We start from the raw sequence: 17,951 nt of genomic DNA on the forward strand, positions 1-17,951 counted from the left end.
GAATTTCTAAATTTTATTTTTTTTCATTAGTCCTGTTTAAGAAAATAAGTATTTAGGAATAGGTTATTATAACCATTTTTGTCTAAGTTATTTTAGGAATATGTTATTTATTTCCAAGTTTTTGGGTGAAAAGGTCATAATTGGAGTTTACAAAATAAGGCCCAATCCTCTTGTTAATTCATTTTCAGCTTAACAAAATTTGGTTTTCCTCTGAGTTTTGTTCATCTTGGTGCTGTATTATTTACCACCAGATCACCCTTCCTTTCTATACATTATTCAGTGATAAGAAACTTGTAGTTCTTAGTATTGCACAAATGACTTTGGTATTCATATTTGACAGTCCCTATTATCATACCTGAACTCCCTACTTTCAGAATAGTTTACTATATTCACTCAAATTTTATAGTTAATATATTCTTAGCCTATAAAAGGCACTACAGTTTTTAGTAGGCCCTGTTTGTTTCACGGAGAGTTTCTGGATTTTTCAAATGACTACATTTTTAGGAAAATGACTTCTGTTCCTTGTATAAAAAAAGTCATTTTCAAAAACATTTATATTCTCTATTGACCGAAACGAAATTCCCCGTTCATGATTTTCCATTGCACCAATAATTAGAAAATCCAAAAACATATTTTTCTAGAAAATATTTTCTGCTGAAACAAAAGGAGCATTAACTATAATCAACTATCTGTTGCAACAGTTCCCAAAAATAAAGAATCATAGACTATGCTAGATACTTTGTAACAAAACCATATCTGTAGAAGCAAGAGGTTGCCTGTCTAATGTCCAGAATCCAGCTTATATTTACAGTGGTATTCTTACTGCCTGTACTCTTTTTTTCTTTAAAGAACTTTCAGTTTAAACATTACATTATACAAATATTTCCCTTTTTTATCTTGCAATCATCAGTTTGTTCATCCTCAATATTCAAATCCAGGTTTTTTAGGATCTCCATGCATATGGCAAAGTTCTCATATTTTATTGTACTATGTTTATTTCCCGTCCAATTTCTTCCACAAGCATTAAATACTCCAAGCTTGCTGTTCAGAAAATTTCAAAATGCTAAAATAATAAGTTAAAAAAAAATGCTTACCACAAATTAACAAACTTATCTACCACATCACGGGATGAATCTTTGTCGAGTTCAATAGTTATTGGACCCTTTCCAGTAAGCAGAATCTATTCATAACAGAGAAAATAAATTTCAGCATCTGGGTCTCTATAAACATTGAACAAAGCATAATGACGAGAAAAATAAATACCTAATCCATATAGACAAAGAAGCAGAATGTAATCAAGGCAATCAAATAAACTGTGTTACTCAGTCCAGAAGGTCATAAGGTTTACAAATAACAGATTTCAATGGAAGTCATATATTAAATTCCATTGCATTGCAATACTGCCATTAAAATTTCCCTAGTCCCTAAGAATAAGGATATACAATTAGCAAACTATGATTAGTAAAAAGTTAAATAACAACTAATTGGCAAAGTTTTTTGTAGCAAGAAAAAAGCTAGCTTGAAAGCTCAATATTGTGGAGATTATCAATTAGGTATCCTAAAAGACAATCAAGGACGAGGTGGCTTAACATCTTTTTCTAGTAATGCTATAGGCCTTTTGCACATTATCCTTTTAAGGGGCACAAACATGGCGAGCAATTAATTTCATAATCAAAGATTCACAAGTATATCAACAAAGTGCAAAAAGTATTCCTCAATCCAAGTAGTGCCTAACCAAGAAATATTGAGTTTTGACATAATCATAATTATCAGTCTGTTAAAATAGAAACAATCGATATAGCTACAGCATACCAACACTAGGTTTTCTCTCAAAATCAAACCAGAAAATAGTTGTCTCTGAAGTTAATACAAAAAAATCCATAAGTCACTGTCCCAAGTCATGCTACCCTCCCATACTATGTTTTTAACACATTCGATTCATACATACACTGTCCCGAGTCATATTAGACACTTAAAAGAAACAACCTATGTTACTTGAACTTGAGAACAATTATTCAAAGGAGTGCCGATTCAAGTATCTAACATGGCTGTTTTTAAAGTCTTTAGATGTTATCAAGAAAAGGATGCCGAGTGTCTACTCAAACTGTCAATATCAAGCATGGGTATAAATGGGGTAGACAAAGACTCCTAGTATATGAGGATAAAGCTCCTGTATCCAAGAATTGCAAAATCACTTGTCAGCATGCTAAATGGTGAATATTCTTGGAAATATCAATTGCACTACACTTTCCAACTTTTTTAGATAAATACAAATCCAATCAGTCTCACATCGCCACTGCATTAACATTAGTCAGTATGTTCGCTACATGAAATTGTCCATATTGGTTCTCTTTTGGCAACATAGCTCATATTTGGGCCCAAGACATGGTGAGAACTTATTGGCAATTGACAGTATTCTTTGTAAACTATTCATGGGCATGTATTAATGGACATCGTAAGTGTTTTTTTTGGGTGGTGTTTATTTTCATGTATTCATGACTTGTAATTGATAATTTTAAACAAAACTAATTTTCTTCTTACTACACCTATAATAGTTCATTAAGTATGCATTCAGTTGAACAAGTGGATAGATACGCAAAATGGATAGCTGATCTAGGTTTGTGATATCACAAAATTATGAAAGAAAAAAGTTGCATTATCAACGAATAAAAAAAAGAGACGGAAGCCTTTTTTATAGACTTCATAATAACTTGATTTCAATACAACTCATGCAAAATATAATAGTTAGGATGACAATAATAAAATTAGAAATAAATAAAAGTATATTCTAGATTAAGTAGATATAAATTAAAATAAAATTACAATTTAGACCCAGATCTGATTTATTTTATCAACCGATTTATCTTTAAAATTCATCTATTTTTATTTGCATCATGTGTTCTATTAGGTTCTTGCATAAATAGCTTGTTTGAGTCACAGAGTCTAATCTAGCATATAAATATATGAATACACCCTACTAAAAGAGGGAAAATGCTATAATACATCTCATGGTTGCATTAGCTTGATTGAAACCATGACTTCATGTCTGGGTAAGATTTTTAATAAAAAACATCCTTGATGCATGAGTGGAAAGATTTAATGGTAGAACACCATAAATTATATGGTTCTATGATAATAACAAATAAACCAACCCCAAATAGTTAGAACTAATGCACTTGATGTTAATGCTGATATGATACTAACATACAGTTTCATTAAATACCAATCAACTGGATAATTACATCGAATATAATTTGCATATGTTGGATAAAATGGGGTGTTATAAGATGCTCTATTGCTAGTTGGCACAATGTATGACCATATACAGTGGTTCTCACTCGTCAAACAAAAGAAAATACTATTTCATACATGTCTAAAGATGAACGTGTAGACTACTGGATGAAATCACATGAAGCAAGACACACTCACATTTTGAAAAATAAACAAAATAAATTTTACAAAATTAGGAGAATTTAAAATAAATACAAACTTCTCAAAACAAATTTGCAGAAACTTACAGCATAATTAGGTAGACCAGATCTTGTTGATTCTTCAAATGTTTCTAGATGCTACAAGAAATGAATAAACAGAATATGTGAATTACAATATCAAATCCTGGTTATGTTTTCTTGTTTTCATAAATCTTCTTTGAAAAAATGATTTCAAGTTACTGAAATATCATTAAAAAAAATGAAGAAATTTCTTAAAGATCAAAAATAAGGTAAGGAGTGTAGGGAACAAAAGAAGCAAAATAATCCATTAATGAAATAGCTGAAGAAATGTAAAAGCACATTGAAAATACCTCAATATCTTCCATCCCAGTACCAATTCCATTGCTTAACCTTCAACAAAATTAGTCAATGTTAGAATCTTTACAAACATTAAACAGCATACTATGGGGAAAACTAAATAAAAATAAACTAGTAGTAAGAGAACTCATGGATGCAAGAAAAAGGATGAAGAAAGACTTACCTGTAATGCCAATGTCTATAAGTAGCATACAAGGATAGTATGACGAGAACAATAATGATGTTGCAAGTAATGATGGTACTAAGACTTATTCGGGATGGTGCCTTCTTCTTTTTACTCTGAAGTAGCAGTGCCTGTGGTTTAATTTTTGCCATGAAGTGCTTCTACAAAATGGAATAAACAAAATTCATCTTTGAGCCAAAACACAAAAGAGCAAAACCATTGTTGATTTGCAAGGCCCAAATAAGTCAGTGATCGATCTGAGTTGGTAACACTAATGTTGATTTATTAAAAAAATATGATATGGGAAGTTTAAAGGTAACACCCATTTGAACAGTAATTTATACTGTGATATATGTAATTTGTTATGCATAAAAAAAGAAGACAATTACATTATTTGCAGTTACAAAAATTATCTTCTGCATTGGTTCTAGAATTGCATAGCATCTCAATCAACATTGTGGTAGATAATTATTTCACTAATCAAACTTATAACTAGACAAATAATTCTAGAAGCACTAAGGTCAGCAAAATTAAAATTCTCCATCCTAGAGCAGTCAATGTCAAGAACATTAATGTACATGCAAAATACATACTACAAGGGCTATTGTAGATTTTTTTTAAAAGCAAACCCCTATGCATGACTGTGACTGCAAAAAAGTATACAGATTTACAGCGAAAATCACATGTTACATGTCTCAAGTGAGATATAAGCTTGTCATAGTTCAGCAGCCCATCATAATTTCAAAGCTTTAATGCATCTCAAGTGGGTAATGAGTTAAAATATCTTTCATCACTTCTCTTTAAGAATTCAACAAGCTAATCTTTGTAGAACATAGCTTAAACAAACCTAAACAGAAAAAAAAAAGAGATAAATATACCTGGATTCCTCAAAATATCAATCACTAAAGTTGGAATTCTCTTATCCACAAAGATCTATCTATTGCATACACATTTGAGATACAATAGATAAAAATCGCAACTTTATAGAAATATTTTTCTTTTAAGGAAAAAATTGCAACTTCACAAGAATACTTTTCTTTAAGAAAAAAAAGGGAAAAAAAATTTTATGTTGATATATAATATGCACAGCCTCACAATGCTCCTTACTTGAAAATCCATACGATCACAATAGCAAAGGAACAAAAACTTAGGTTGATAATATTTATCACGAAAAGCAATATCAGGAGGGGAAAAAAACACGTCCATGAATCTCAGCTGTTAACTTCCCTTTTCTCAACTGAGAGATAGGCGTTACACATTAAGATCACATATATCAAACGGAAGATGGAAGCTATCTAATCTTCTTCCTTTTCCTTCCCAGGCTACTTTTCAAACCGACTATTGCCTCTAAACCTAACAAAACATACTGATCATTCTGCCCCTGCTAATTTAAAAAACTGAGAAGAAGAAAACAAGGAATCGCCGCTAGAATCGAACAGCAGGAGCCGAGCAACAGATTTGGTAACACCGCATACCCGGAGCGCTCAATCAAACAAGTAGTATTCGTATTCGAGTGGAGAAGCAACTTACAGCAGCAAAATCAATGCCAATTACGAGAAATAAGGGCGTGGATCTTTCAAGACGAGCAACTAGATTGGCTTCTCCGATCCAAAAACAAAGACGGGCTAAACTACCGGTTTAACAACGAGCACAGAGCAAGTGATTGAGAGAGAAACACTTACAATTTTAGCACGGCTTGAACTACCGTTCTTCGCTTGCCCTTCCGATCCTTATGCCGCTTCCTAGATCTGATGAGGAAAAGAAGACGAGGAAGGAGAAGTTGCGTTTGCTTACGTCGCAAGGATTTTGATTTCCGATCGCATCAGGTGAAAGGTCGTGGGGAAGATCGCTCGCACCCTCGATCTGATCGTGTAAACGGGCTCGGGCCCATTTTCTTTCCACGTGAGGCCAATCAGAAGCCCACAAATCCAATCGATCTAAAATTTCAATTTTTTCTGAAAAATTTGGATCGGATCGCAAAAGCCCTTGGATCCGACCCGCATTCCGGCAACTGATCACCATTCCCCAACGCCGAGGCGCATCGCCCCCAGCCTCGACGCCGTAGCCACCCGATCAAGCCCGGCAATCGCCAGGATCCCAACAGAAACAGCTCGAGCCGCTCTCGCCGACGTAGACTATGAAAGGAGACTCCTCTCTTGCTTAACTGTCCCTCAATACAAGTTAGCAAAGAATCATTTTAATTTACTTTAGTCCTATTTTCAAACCCTAACTTGATGGATTTTCTTTGCAAGTGTTAACGTCAATTTGTTTCTTTATCCTACTCATTGATCAACGTTTTTGATTGGACGTGAATGTAACTTTGTTTTCTAATCGAAAGATAAGTAGTTAAACCTCAACTTTACTGATTTCATAAGCATTGTGTTTTGTCTTTTTTTCATGTGGATAGAGCAAAACATGGGCATGCACTTTGATTTGAAAGGGAAAGGTGAGAATTTTAAAAGCTGGGTCTGTGCTAGTGATGCTAAAAGTAAAGGAACAAGAAATGTCAAATTGCTCAACTTCATAAGAAGAATTTTTCCTTCTTATGTGGATTTAATTTTGCATGGTGCATTAGATCTTGATTTTGTGTTCAAAATTGGTTCACGTCAAGATTAGCATTGTCATAAACCCTACCAACCAGTATGTCTCTCCTCTATCATAAACCTTGATTGGCATTGCCATGTGGTTTACAGATTGTATGATTGGTATATCAAGGTATCTGATAGATTAAGACAGAACCCATTCAAAAGCTGTGTGCACTGTAGAAGTGAGTGCAAACCATGTCGATTATTGATGCTAGAATGTTTCATACAATAAAAAGATCTTGGGCAAAAATCAAAAGAATGCCCTTTTTTTTGGAATTGTCAAACTGGCTGCAAAATATGTAGTACTGAAACACAAAAAGGGATTTCATTTACCAAAATGAGAGAATACTAAAATGACATCTTGCAAGAATGATTACAACATCATATTTGAGGATAACAAAACACTTCAATAGCTAAAAATTAACTGGAAGTCCCCAGCTGGTTTTTTTTGGTTTGTTCTGGATACAACAATACAAAGGAATATAAGGGAAATTCAATAATGATAAATAAACTATAGAATTCTAGCTTGCACACATCACAAAGCTAAATCTTCTCTCTTTCTCAACTGCCGTTGCCTTAGCTTCTGCAGAAGAGACTCATGCCCTTCTATCTATTGCCATTTGGGTAGACAATAATATTTATACTGACTCACTATTCACACAAGGTTCCTATTAGATAGAAGTCTGCCTTCGTACATGATGAGTGGTTCTTTTCTTAAGTGAATGGTTTCAGATAGTTGCTTGAGCTGATGCAAACCCAGGTATTGGATATAATACTGACGCAATGTATATTTAAAGAAGTTGCAGAGTTATGACCCATTAGGATTGTGGAACAAAAGTGCCAACATAACCAAATCCAACAATTACGAAAGCGATTGCTTGAAGATAGAGGTAGATGTAGTAATGGTTTTTCCCATGCGCCAGGTCATAGCACCCGCAGAAGAAAAGATATACTCCAGTACAGAGCTCCATTAGATGTAATCTGTTTTTGAGGACAAGAAAAGGAGCATATCAATGTGATACTATTCATGTGAAGCTTGTCCTCAAAATGTTGCAGACTTTGCTTCTAAGATTTTTAGAATTTAACAAAGCAATCATATAAACTGAGCGCATAAGATGGAATGGAAGAATTGTGATTACCTGTCACCAATTCTAAGCCGTGGCTTCCTAGCTGCTTTAGATTTTGTCTTCATAATATCTCCAAGCTTTTCGGTCACCACCCATTCATTGACTCTCCCTCCTGCTTCCAAGAGGCCACTTAAGGTTGCTTTTGTTCTATGCAGAGACATGACATTCTCAAAAAGGACCCAGAACATCAGCAAGTGAAAAGACCTGTGACAATGGATCAAGTGATGGATCTTTAAATTTAGCTGAATGGAGGACAAAAATTGTGCCTTTATTTGATGATTAAGGAGTTTATCATCAAATAGTTGGCAAGACTAACAAAACAGTAAAATGAAGATGTATAGTTCTTTGAGTTCTTCTCATACCTTGGTGTTCCAACAGAATTCAGCAGAGTAATGACTGAGGGTATGTACACTAAACCCCACTTTGGTATTTGTACTTCAGGAACGAAGACTGTCATTGGGATAACAATGCAGTAAAATATGAAGGTCACAATATGACCTACAATCTTCCGGATGAAGAAAAAACTGTATATGACGTAGATCTTTGTCCAGAGAGTCACTTTCTGTATTGATAGAGGATTTTGATCAAAATCCAAAGAAATTAAGTGTTTTTTCAGTTGCAATGTTGAAAGGTAACTGACCTTATTTTTGCAGATTTCCATCACCATTTTCCTGAACAAGTTTGCTGGTCCACAGGCCCATCTGTGTTGCTGATGGCGGAAGGCCTTGAAGGTGCTTGGTAGTTCACTTTTGACCTTCACATGTTCAATAAAGTTCATGAAATGGATTACGGCATTATCAAAATGTTCTATCTGCCTAAGTTCGTCTTAGCAAATTGCTTTAATCATGTGAAAGCACCAAGTTGAACAACATGATAGAAAAGCGTGCATCAGTTAACCAATCCCATTTTAAGAATTTGGTTACATTTTCTGCATTGGCATTGTCAGTTGTTGCTACAGGGAAAAGAGGTAGACACTTTCCCACGAAAAGAACAAGGCGCATGGTGACAGCGAAGTGCTTGCTATAGTGCAATATTCATAGCGAATCGGTAGTAAAACTTCTGATTTAGTTCATGCTTAGTATCTCATTTGATATTTGTATATACCTCGAGGTCTTTAAGGAATATATATTTCCATCCCTTGAGGCTTGCTCGAACAGACAAATCCATGTCCTCTACGGTCGTCCGGTCCTTCCAACCTCCAGCCTCATTGACTGCAGAAATCCGCCATACCCCAGCAGTTCCTGTGAGAAGAATTGGTTCAAGCATTTGGAACAAATCTCTACATCTTGAGCGAGATCTCTAATCATTCTTACAGAGCAAAGACCTGCACCGTAGCCTATTTCATTGATTTAATTACTTCAAGGTGCATCTAGAACTAACCATTGAAGCCGAAGAAGCCATAGGTGGAGGATCCCACTTGCTGCTCAACAAAAAAATGGTAATCCAAAGACATCTCCTGCATCCTTGTCATCATATTTTCATCCGCGTTAACTGCAGTGAATCAATTGCATCCAAGGATGGTAAGCAATGTACTGTTCAATTTTTTTTTTTTATCTAATTATTATCTCCTGCAACCAAGAAAATAAGTTTGGATGTGGGGACAAGGTGCGCTGTTTGCTGCAGACTGGATTAGATTAATCAAATTCAGAAAAGAAAATAGAGGGAGTAAATTGTAGTGTCGGTGGCATGAAAAAAAATGTGGAGACAATTAGCTACGATGTGTTAGCAGCGAGTATAATTGCACATGGGAAAAGTAGAAATAAGAGGGAAGGTAGAACTTAAAGGCGATTTAGGCAGTACCAAAGCTAAAAGATATGTTCGAACTTTACTTATTTAATCTTCCTATCTAAAGCTGTGGGAATCAGACGACAGTTGTTATCTAGCTGCTACTTTTTTGTGTGCTTTCTTCCTCTTGCAGAAGAACAGGTAATGAAGGAAAATCTGAAATAAGAACAATTATTGGGGAGGAACAGAAGGACTGAAGAATTATTAATCACAAGCTGTTGTCACCGGAAATATATGCATGTGATGTGTCAGTGCCTCATAGTACTGGAATCTCTCTTGCCCTTTCTTGGTAAAATAAAATTCTAACTGTGCTTGCACCTCCCTTTGATGAAGTGTGCTTCTTTCAGATCTGGAACTAAAAACTTTTCATGTGATCTTGGATCTGTAATCACTCATTGACCTTTAGAATCGATGCACACGTTTCAAAAGAAAACAATGTTTGCCTAACATGTGGTTTTGATTAAGGTCCACTAAGAATCTAACGAGACAATGATAGTGATGAAATGGAGGCATGAAATGATCACTTGAATAGACAAAAGAAAAAGAAACATGAATCTCACCAACTAAGTCTATTATGTGGGGCTTATGACCTACTCCACAAAATTAGACCCTGGGTTGTACGGTTGTCTACAAATATGCAGATCATAATTATCCATGGCTCCTTGCCCCTGATGATCTATATATATTTTGTAGGTCCTTAAGCATCATGCAACTTTAACAATGCAAGTCTTGTACCACTCGATCAATTGTCAAAATACTTATGTAAGAACAAAAAAGAAAGAAAATTACTATGCGTTCTTATGGTAAAAGTGGCATTTTAAAAACGTGAAGGATTTTTCTTAAACTAGTGAAGGATTCAGTATTTGTCGAATTTTGTTTCTATTTGTTAGGCAATCAGACTGCATGATCCAAAGGGACCCACTGATTTACAACTACGACGAAAAATAATTTTTGTTAATTAATAATAGCAATAAGAATAAGAATACTGATACGTAAGGAGGCCACCGACACAGTTGCTTGATCTAACTCTGAGTTACTCTGCCTCTCGTATAAAGGGCAACTACCCAAGGGACCACTTCCCAGACCCGCTCCATGTCTCTGCCCAAGGCCCTTTCCTACCATCTAAGACAAAACTACGTGCTCAGTTTCTTCTCCTTCCTCATGCAGTAAAACATCAATGTTTTCACCGAAATAAGGAATCAGGCCAAACTTTTCTGAGATAATTTAAACTTCTCTAAGATTTTTTTTTTTCAGAAAATTTACTTTTTGCCTTGATTTGGTCAGTGTTATCCTCTCTTCGTGTTGAAAAATTACATTTTTGCATAACATAAGAGAAGGGAAGGGATCATACCGAAAGTCCAGCGGCCCTGGACGAGGGCGACCTTGGGGTTGTGGATGAGGAAGGGGATGGTGCGGAGGAGGAAGTTGGGCTCGGGCTGGAAGTCGGCGTCGAAGATCACAACGTACTCGCACTCCTTCACGTAGCTGTGCTTGAGCCCCTGCCGGAGCGCGCCCGCCTTGTAACCCACCCTGTCATCACGGATAGCATACTTTATGTTGACCCCCTTGTTCGCCCACTTCCGGCACTCTATCTGCACCAGCTCCTGCCATGTTTCCACCAACCAGCCATAGCGTTGTCAGATCCATTGCAAGTGCATGCCAAAGTTATGATTTTTCTCGCAGCGCAGTGACTAACGATCGATATTTTTTTTTCTAACCAGATGAGCTAAATTGTAGAGAGGATGAATTTTAATTTGAAAGCAAAAAAAAAAAAAAAAAATCCTGAACAGAAATATGTTTTTCACCAGAACGTGTCGGTGCGTCGGTGCCAATGCAGGAAACGGTCAAATTAGCCACAACAAGTGGATGTGTTAATTCGCAAAGAGGGAAAATAATTACAGCAGTTTCAAAAAACTACATGTCATGACATTATTGGCGAGATCTAATCATCGTCTTTCGGGAATCAAAAAATAATAATGATGCACTTTGAAAATTAGTTTGATCTCGTACCTTAATGGAGTCGTCGGTCGAATCGTCGAGCACTTGGATGATGATGCGATCCGAAGGCCATGAGAGCCCACAAGCAGCTCCGATCGAGAGCTGGTAGACCTGAAATTTCAAAGAAAATTAAGATGCGCGGGTCGCGGAAGTGGCGGCGAAATTTAGGGCGGGGATTTTAGCCGACCGAAGGCGGACCGGACCTCTTTCTCGTTGTACATTGGGATTTGGATGAGCACCATGGGGTAGGCGGAGGTGCCGAGCTCGGCGTCGTCGCCCATTGGCTCCCACTTGTATCGAGTCTCTGGGCGGCGGCCAAGGAGCCGGACGGTGGTGATCACGACGGCCATGTAGACCTTCTCGACGAAGAGCATCACCGACATGGTCAGGCATATGTACACCGCCAGCTGCAGCAGCGGCACGATCACCGGCGCCTTCACCTGCTGCCATGCCATCCACATCTGCTCCCGCGCCTGGATCACGCCCGGAAACATCGACGCCGTGGAAACCCTATCCATCTCCGCCTCAAAAGAGGACTTGTCGAGCAATGGGGCTACAAATCACAGAACTCAAAAAGGGGATCGGCGCAGGACTGGCACAGTTCTCGCAGAGACAGAAACAAGATCGGCGACAAAGAGGGAACACAAAGTCGTTGTTCAGGTGGAAAATTCTCACACTCCGTCAACTGCTCCACACACCATTAATGAGGGAGAAAAGGGCCTCCTTTTCCCTCACGAAACTCACCAAAACTAACAGAGCAAGCATCAGGGGAAGCAGAGCTCACCAGATCCGGAGAACAAACGGCGGAAAAAGGGCAGGGAAGTGCTTGAGCAATCGATCCCCAGCCTTGTTCCTCTCTTCTCTTCTCTTCTCCCCGAGCAATGTGAGCTCAGGGATGAGGGAGGGAGGGAGGGAGGGAGAGAAGCCCGGGCATATGCCACAAGGCTTCTGAGCACACCCTTAAATAAACGCCTCGATAACAGCGAATGTAAAATTAATTATTATAAATTTAGAAGAAAAAAATAAAGAAGGAAATTAATAATCGCAAGTTTATTAGTTTAATTACCTGCCACTTCGTTAATCACCAGTCAGTCCATTTACTGAATTGCTACTTCTTGACCATTAGGCCTCTGCTTTTTTGTATTATAGTACCAAAGAGTTTTGGAATTATATTTTAGACCGTCTAGTTCTGGAATTTATCAAAACACACCAATGTTTTTTATTTTGTCACCTACACTTATTTAATGCGAGTTTACATATAATTTTAGGTAGAAATAATTTACAAAAAATAGAAAAATATAAATCTTGCCACCATCATTTTTAAAATATATTTATTAATTTATTTAATATTGCAATAAGAATATTCCCAGGAATCAAAAAGGTCCAATCTCTTGGTGAGAAGTTGAAAATAATGTGAAACCTCATTCACCTTCCCTAAATAATTTATTTAACTATTACCAAAATACTTGTAATGCCAATATCATTCATTCTCCAATTTCATAGAAAAACAAATGAAATGTATTTGTTTGATTGCTATTGTTAGACCAAACTTAATTTTTCCTTTCTCTAGAAACTAATTAATATTGTGTTTAATAAAAATAAGCTAGAAAAGAAAGGATAAGAATTAAATCATTTAATTAGATATGATCCTCCTTTGTGATGACATAGATATTGCATTTCTTCTTGACATTCCAACAACAACGATTAAATTAAGTTTTACTTAACAAATACATCTAATTTATTTTGTTATATATATAATTTGGAGAAAAACATTACTTATGTTCTTTAATAGTGTATTCAATAGGATGAAAATAATAAAACTCTAAATAAATTTAGTTTTTATATCTCTTATTCATTTGGTATGATTGAAAAGGAATAAATTTTTCTTTAAAGGAAAGTGAATAATTTGTATAACATAAATTTTTATATCTTCTTTCTCTTCTTGTTATTATTATTTTTTATTTTTCAAATAAATTCGTCCATTTATGCTTGACGTTGACTGTTGAGGAAAATAAAATTACCACATAATTTAGAGCTATCTTTTTTTTTCTTATGTAACAATATTTGTTAGATCGATCAGAGAATATATTTATTAATTATAAATTTCAGTAATTTCAATAGGATTAAAAATGCAATCTCATTTTTTTGTTAATAAATTATTTTAACTATAGTAAGAGTTAATTACGTTAAAAAATTAATTTATTAATGTTTGATTTAACTGAGTTCGATTAGAGATGGCTTGAATGAATATTCATATTATAATTTATCAAAATTATAATAAAAAATAAAAATATGTTAGTAAATATGATAAGATAAAGTAAGTATTAAATTATTATACATAAAAGTCTTAATTATAAAAGTTTATTATAATATTCTACATATGACACAATTTTATCAATTCAACATAAAAAATTAATTATTTTATTTTATTATTTAGCATAATTATATCTAGTCCAATATATATGAAATGCTCATATACATGGAAACTATTACATAATTGGACCGTGAGAGAACATCAAAAAAGGCTTGGAGGTTTGGAAGGTAGATCCAACATTGAAAACATGCTTCAAGGGTAACATTAATTTCTTTATATATGTCCTTATTTAATACATCTTAATACATAAATAATTAGTTAGTGTAATCGACCTCCTGATCAAGATTAATCAAGTTGATCAAGTTTAGTTGATCAAGTTTGAGTTGACTCGAGTTAAATTTTGATATTTAATCAATATATTTGTTGACGAGAGTAAGCTGCTCATGAAAGAAGAGATTATCTGAGAAGGAGATTGTTGATACAATCTACTTTAGATCAAGTTGATCAAGATTGACTTGAATGTGTTGTTAAGTGAGACATTAAGTACATTAAGGTCAACGAAATACTTGGCAATCCATCAATATATTCATTAATTAGAGTGAAGAGTCAAGTAGGTTAGGATTGACTAGATATTTGAAAGTGAAAAAGTCCAAATGAGTCACAGTTGATCGGACACTTGGCGGTTTGAAATCTAACAAAAAGTTGATAAGAGCGAAGTCCAAGTGGGTCGAAATTGACCGGACACTTGGCAATAAAAAAAGTCAATAGGTTATGGAGGATCAGATGTTAGACATGAGAAAGTAAAGTCCTGATAGGTCAAAGTTGATTAAATGTCAAGCAAGAGATAGAAAATCTTGATAAGTCAATGTTAATCGGATGTTAGGCGACGAAATCATGGCAAGTCAAAATTGACCAGATGTTAGCCGATGAGAAAATCCCGACAAGTCAAGGTTGACCAGATGTTAGGCAATGAAGAAGTTCCAGCTAGCAGATCAAGGATGATTGAATGCTAGGCAACAAGAAATCCTGACAGATCGAGATTGATCGAATGCTAAGTAAAAGAAGTTCTGATAGGTTAAGGTTAATCGGATGTTAGGCAAAGATGAGACCTAGTAAGTTGGGGTTAACTTGTACTAATCATACAAGAAAATTTCAAAGACATGAGGGTCCCTCAACGTAAGGGTATTTAGCGCAAGCAATATTTTTCTAACATTATGAATAGTATTTAGAATTTAGGATTTCTATTATAGTATTTCTACTATAATGTTTAGAGTTTCTACTATAGTACTTAGGGTTTAGGGTTTTTTCTATAATATTTTTTGCTACAGTAATAGTCAAATGATGGTGTTGTGGTAGTGAATAGAAATTTGAAACTTGACTATCACATTCAATTGATCTTAAATCAGTTGATTGATGAACAATAACATCGAATGATGGCATTGTAGCAATAAATATTTTGAACTCGACTACAAAGACTCGACTGAATAAAATCAGTCGATTGATAAATAGTAACAGTCAACTCTTGACACTGTTGTAGCAAATAAAAGATTTCTGAGTCAACTATAACACTCAACTATTTAAGCATGAATTGATTGATGAATAATAACATACCATTATTTATGGTCTAACTAGAGTGGGTAAAAGCAGTTTTGCAAATGCAATGGTCAAATTCAAAGCAATCGATTGATAGTAATGAGCAATCAACTAATAAGCAAAATCAACCCTGACCTAAAGACTATAAAAGAAGGATTTCGAAGAGATTTTTATAGCCAATTCTTGGAGGTTTTAGAAGATAGTGTTGTTGTATTTTCAGACCTTAGGAGGCATTCTAAAGCAATTACAAAGTGACCAAAGCAAGTGATTTGTATAAATTATTGTTTACTTTGTATTGTATTTTCTCTAATATATTTGATTGTATTTGCTTGTATAACAACATATGTTGCAAGAAGTCTTTTTGCCTCTAAGGTATCCAACAAAGAGAGAACTAGTTAAATTATTCGCTAGGATGGTAGGCCGTAGAGTAGGAGTCAAAGTTCCAAACCACGTTAAATCGTTGTGTGTTTATACTTGTTTTCTACTCTTGATTTTGATTTATAAATTTCTTTTTACTACGTATTAATCAATTATAGACGAGTACACAAGAACAATCGAAGCATAATGAATCACTAATCACCCTCTCTCACCATCCCAACATAATATACTAACATATTTAATTAAAAAAATTAATTTTTATAATCTAGCTTTCTCATCTTAGACTAATAATATTTTATATCTAGTAATTAGATTCCTTTTAAAATAGTTAACCAGAAATATATAATATCTTTATTTCAATTAATCATTTGTCTTAATTTAAACTTTCACACCTGACTGAATTAGTATAGTTGAAATTGTGAATGAAAAATGACTCAAATGGAAAAGCAAAATAATTCTATATTGAAACAAATTAAAATAAGTAGATTGATTTATATTAAATTATACCATTAGAATGACATAAGTATTATTGAATGAGATGCTCTCTATCACGTGTGCGAATGTGCGATGCAAATCAAATAACCCAATTATTAAACTGATAAAGATAAAAATTGTCTATATAGTGCTTCTTTTTTTTCAATTTGTTGTCTTAAAAGATATATTAACGATCATTTAATGCAAGGCAGTCATTAATCTGAGCTAGTATAATATAGACATTAATCAGATTAATTACATGCAAACTCATTTCTTCTATCTCAAATCCTTTCTCTTGTTCTTTCTCCCAACTTTCATATTTTCAAACATCTAACCATTATCGAAAAAAAATTACCCTTAGGACTATAGTATAATAATAAAAGATAGGGCGAACTTGTTAGGTAACGAGTATTTAAATCTCGCTCTCGGAGCATAGTTGAGTTAGTTACGACGGAGCAGAGTTGTTGGATAGAGGTCGAATCTCGACGAAGCCGAGACAATGCCCTAGCTCCTCCGTTGTGTACAACTGCAGCTTCTCAATTTACCTCCTTATAGATGGTCATAGGACCGACCATATGGGACCGCTGGGGTGGTAGATTTCACCTTTAGTGAAGAGTATTTAAATCTCACTTATGATACAATATATAAATTTAGAGAATTTAAAAAAATTATGACGTGGAACAATCCATTAAGACCTATATGCACTTCTCAATTCAACTAATCCTTATTAAACATCCTTCCTCGTGCCAACTCTTTCTGATTTTTATATTTTATTTTATTTTAATTTTGAATTTTGCTTAACAATTATATCATAATCTTTTGACTTAGCATCTTTATTGGATTAAAATTAATGGAGAAAAATATATTTACAAAATTTGACCCAATTCAATCACAATCTATGAGTCAATTTAATGGAGAAATAAATAATATTTGTATATTTATATGAATTATTTCCCTGCGCAAATCATGGCGCGTTGCCATTTGCTTTGTCACTCATCTTGCCACCGTTGTCAACCACCTCCTTTTTTTTTTAATATAAAATGAAGGAAAAAATTAAAAGGCCATTTCATCTAAAATGTTTTACTGTAAATATTTTTAAAATAATAATACAAAAAAATTCTAAACAAATTACAAAAATTATAATTTTATAAAATTTTAAAATATTAAAAAACATATTTTTAATATATATATATATATTAAAGTAATATAAAATCAAATTTTTATTTAGATATTTTTTTCATTTGCTTCGATATCTACTTGCCATATTGTCTTTCAACTACACTAAATAAAACCAAACTAAAAAGAACAAAACCAAATCAAATCAAAATTACACTAGAAGATGATGAGTGTTTACATTGGGGCGGAGGCAGGTTTCCATGAGAGGGAGAGGGGGGCGGGGGCCCACATTAGATTCCTAAGGGCGGAGACAGATTTTATAAAGACAAACTTAATGAAAATTAAAAAATTGAGGGGAGGGGGCGGTAGCCCCTATCTGCCCCTCTCATGGCTCCGCCTCTGATTTACAATTGCTACGTTAAAAACTTAGTCGATGTTTTAAGTATGAAACACTTTTGTTTATATTCTAATTTGAATGAATAAATTTACAGAGATGGGATGCGCACGAGCAACAGTTTTCACTTGGTTAGTCAAATTAAGTCAATTGATCCAGTTAGATTTGACTAAATCTGGATGACTTTAACTTGATTAATGTTTGTTTGGTATTTA

General features: G+C 34.5%; 2 protein-coding genes and 1 long non-coding RNA gene across 5 annotated transcripts; 1 reads left to right on the plus strand and 2 right to left on the minus strand.

Annotated features, from left to right (window-relative positions):
* Positions 1-1,094: 1,094 nt before the first annotated feature.
* Positions 1,095-5,800, minus strand: LOC141814472 (peptidyl-prolyl cis-trans isomerase CYP21-4; the record flags this gene model as incomplete). The annotated part of the gene is given in 5 exon segments (XM_074702435.1): positions 1,095-1,180; positions 3,519-3,569; positions 3,803-3,842; positions 3,973-4,133; positions 5,655-5,800. Coding segments are annotated over 4 exon segments (329 nt in total), but the record flags the coding sequence as incomplete, so codon positions are not given.
* A 232-nt stretch (positions 5,801-6,032) lies between these two features.
* On the plus strand, positions 6,033-8,476 carry LOC141818586 (uncharacterized). Its single transcript, XR_012600980.1, has 3 exons — positions 6,033-6,152; positions 7,840-8,086; positions 8,338-8,476. It is a non-coding gene; the product is annotated as an uncharacterized LOC141818586 (long non-coding RNA).
* LOC141818358 (putative glucomannan 4-beta-mannosyltransferase 9) lies at positions 6,903-12,311 on the minus strand. 3 transcript variants are annotated; one of them, XM_074705947.1, is made up of 9 exons: positions 11,671-12,311; positions 11,480-11,578; positions 10,821-11,073; positions 9,065-9,175; positions 8,789-8,925; positions 8,325-8,438; positions 8,047-8,246; positions 7,697-7,888; positions 6,903-7,538 (listed from the first exon to the last, which is right to left on the minus strand). In XM_074705947.1, exons 1-9 carry the CDS (start codon positions 11,983-11,985, stop codon positions 7,376-7,378), a joined length of 1,584 nt encoding a protein of 527 aa, XP_074562048.1. In that variant the 5' UTR covers positions 11,986-12,311; the 3' UTR covers positions 6,903-7,375. The 3 variants fall into 3 exon arrangements, with proteins under 3 accessions (XP_074562048.1, XP_074562105.1, XP_074561998.1); XM_074706004.1 differs by having other exon boundaries at positions 7,697-7,907; positions 7,955-8,246; XM_074705897.1 differs by having other exon boundaries at positions 8,047-8,438.
* Between the last annotated feature and the right edge of the window lie 5,640 nt (positions 12,312-17,951).

Source organism: Curcuma longa, chromosome 1, assembly GCF_044706935.1.
Source record: "Curcuma longa cultivar G26 ecotype Majalengka, Jawa Barat chromosome 1, ITB_CL_G26_1.1, whole genome shotgun sequence".
Taxonomy (NCBI): Eukaryota; Viridiplantae; Streptophyta; class Magnoliopsida; order Zingiberales; family Zingiberaceae; genus Curcuma; species Curcuma longa.

Coding starts and splice junctions, on each gene's coding strand:
- LOC141818358 (XM_074706004.1), bottom strand. CDS start 11,985: ATGGATAGGGTTTCCACGGCGTCGATGTTTCCGGGCGTGATCCAGGCG. Junction 8,926..9,064: donor TGGCTTCTTCGGCTTCAATG/GTTAGTTCTAGA, acceptor TTCTTCTCACAG/GAACTGCTGGGGTATGGCGG. Junction 8,247..8,324: donor TGGAAATCTGCAAAAATAAG/GTCAGTTACCTT, acceptor CTATCAATACAG/AAAGTGACTCTCTGGACAAA.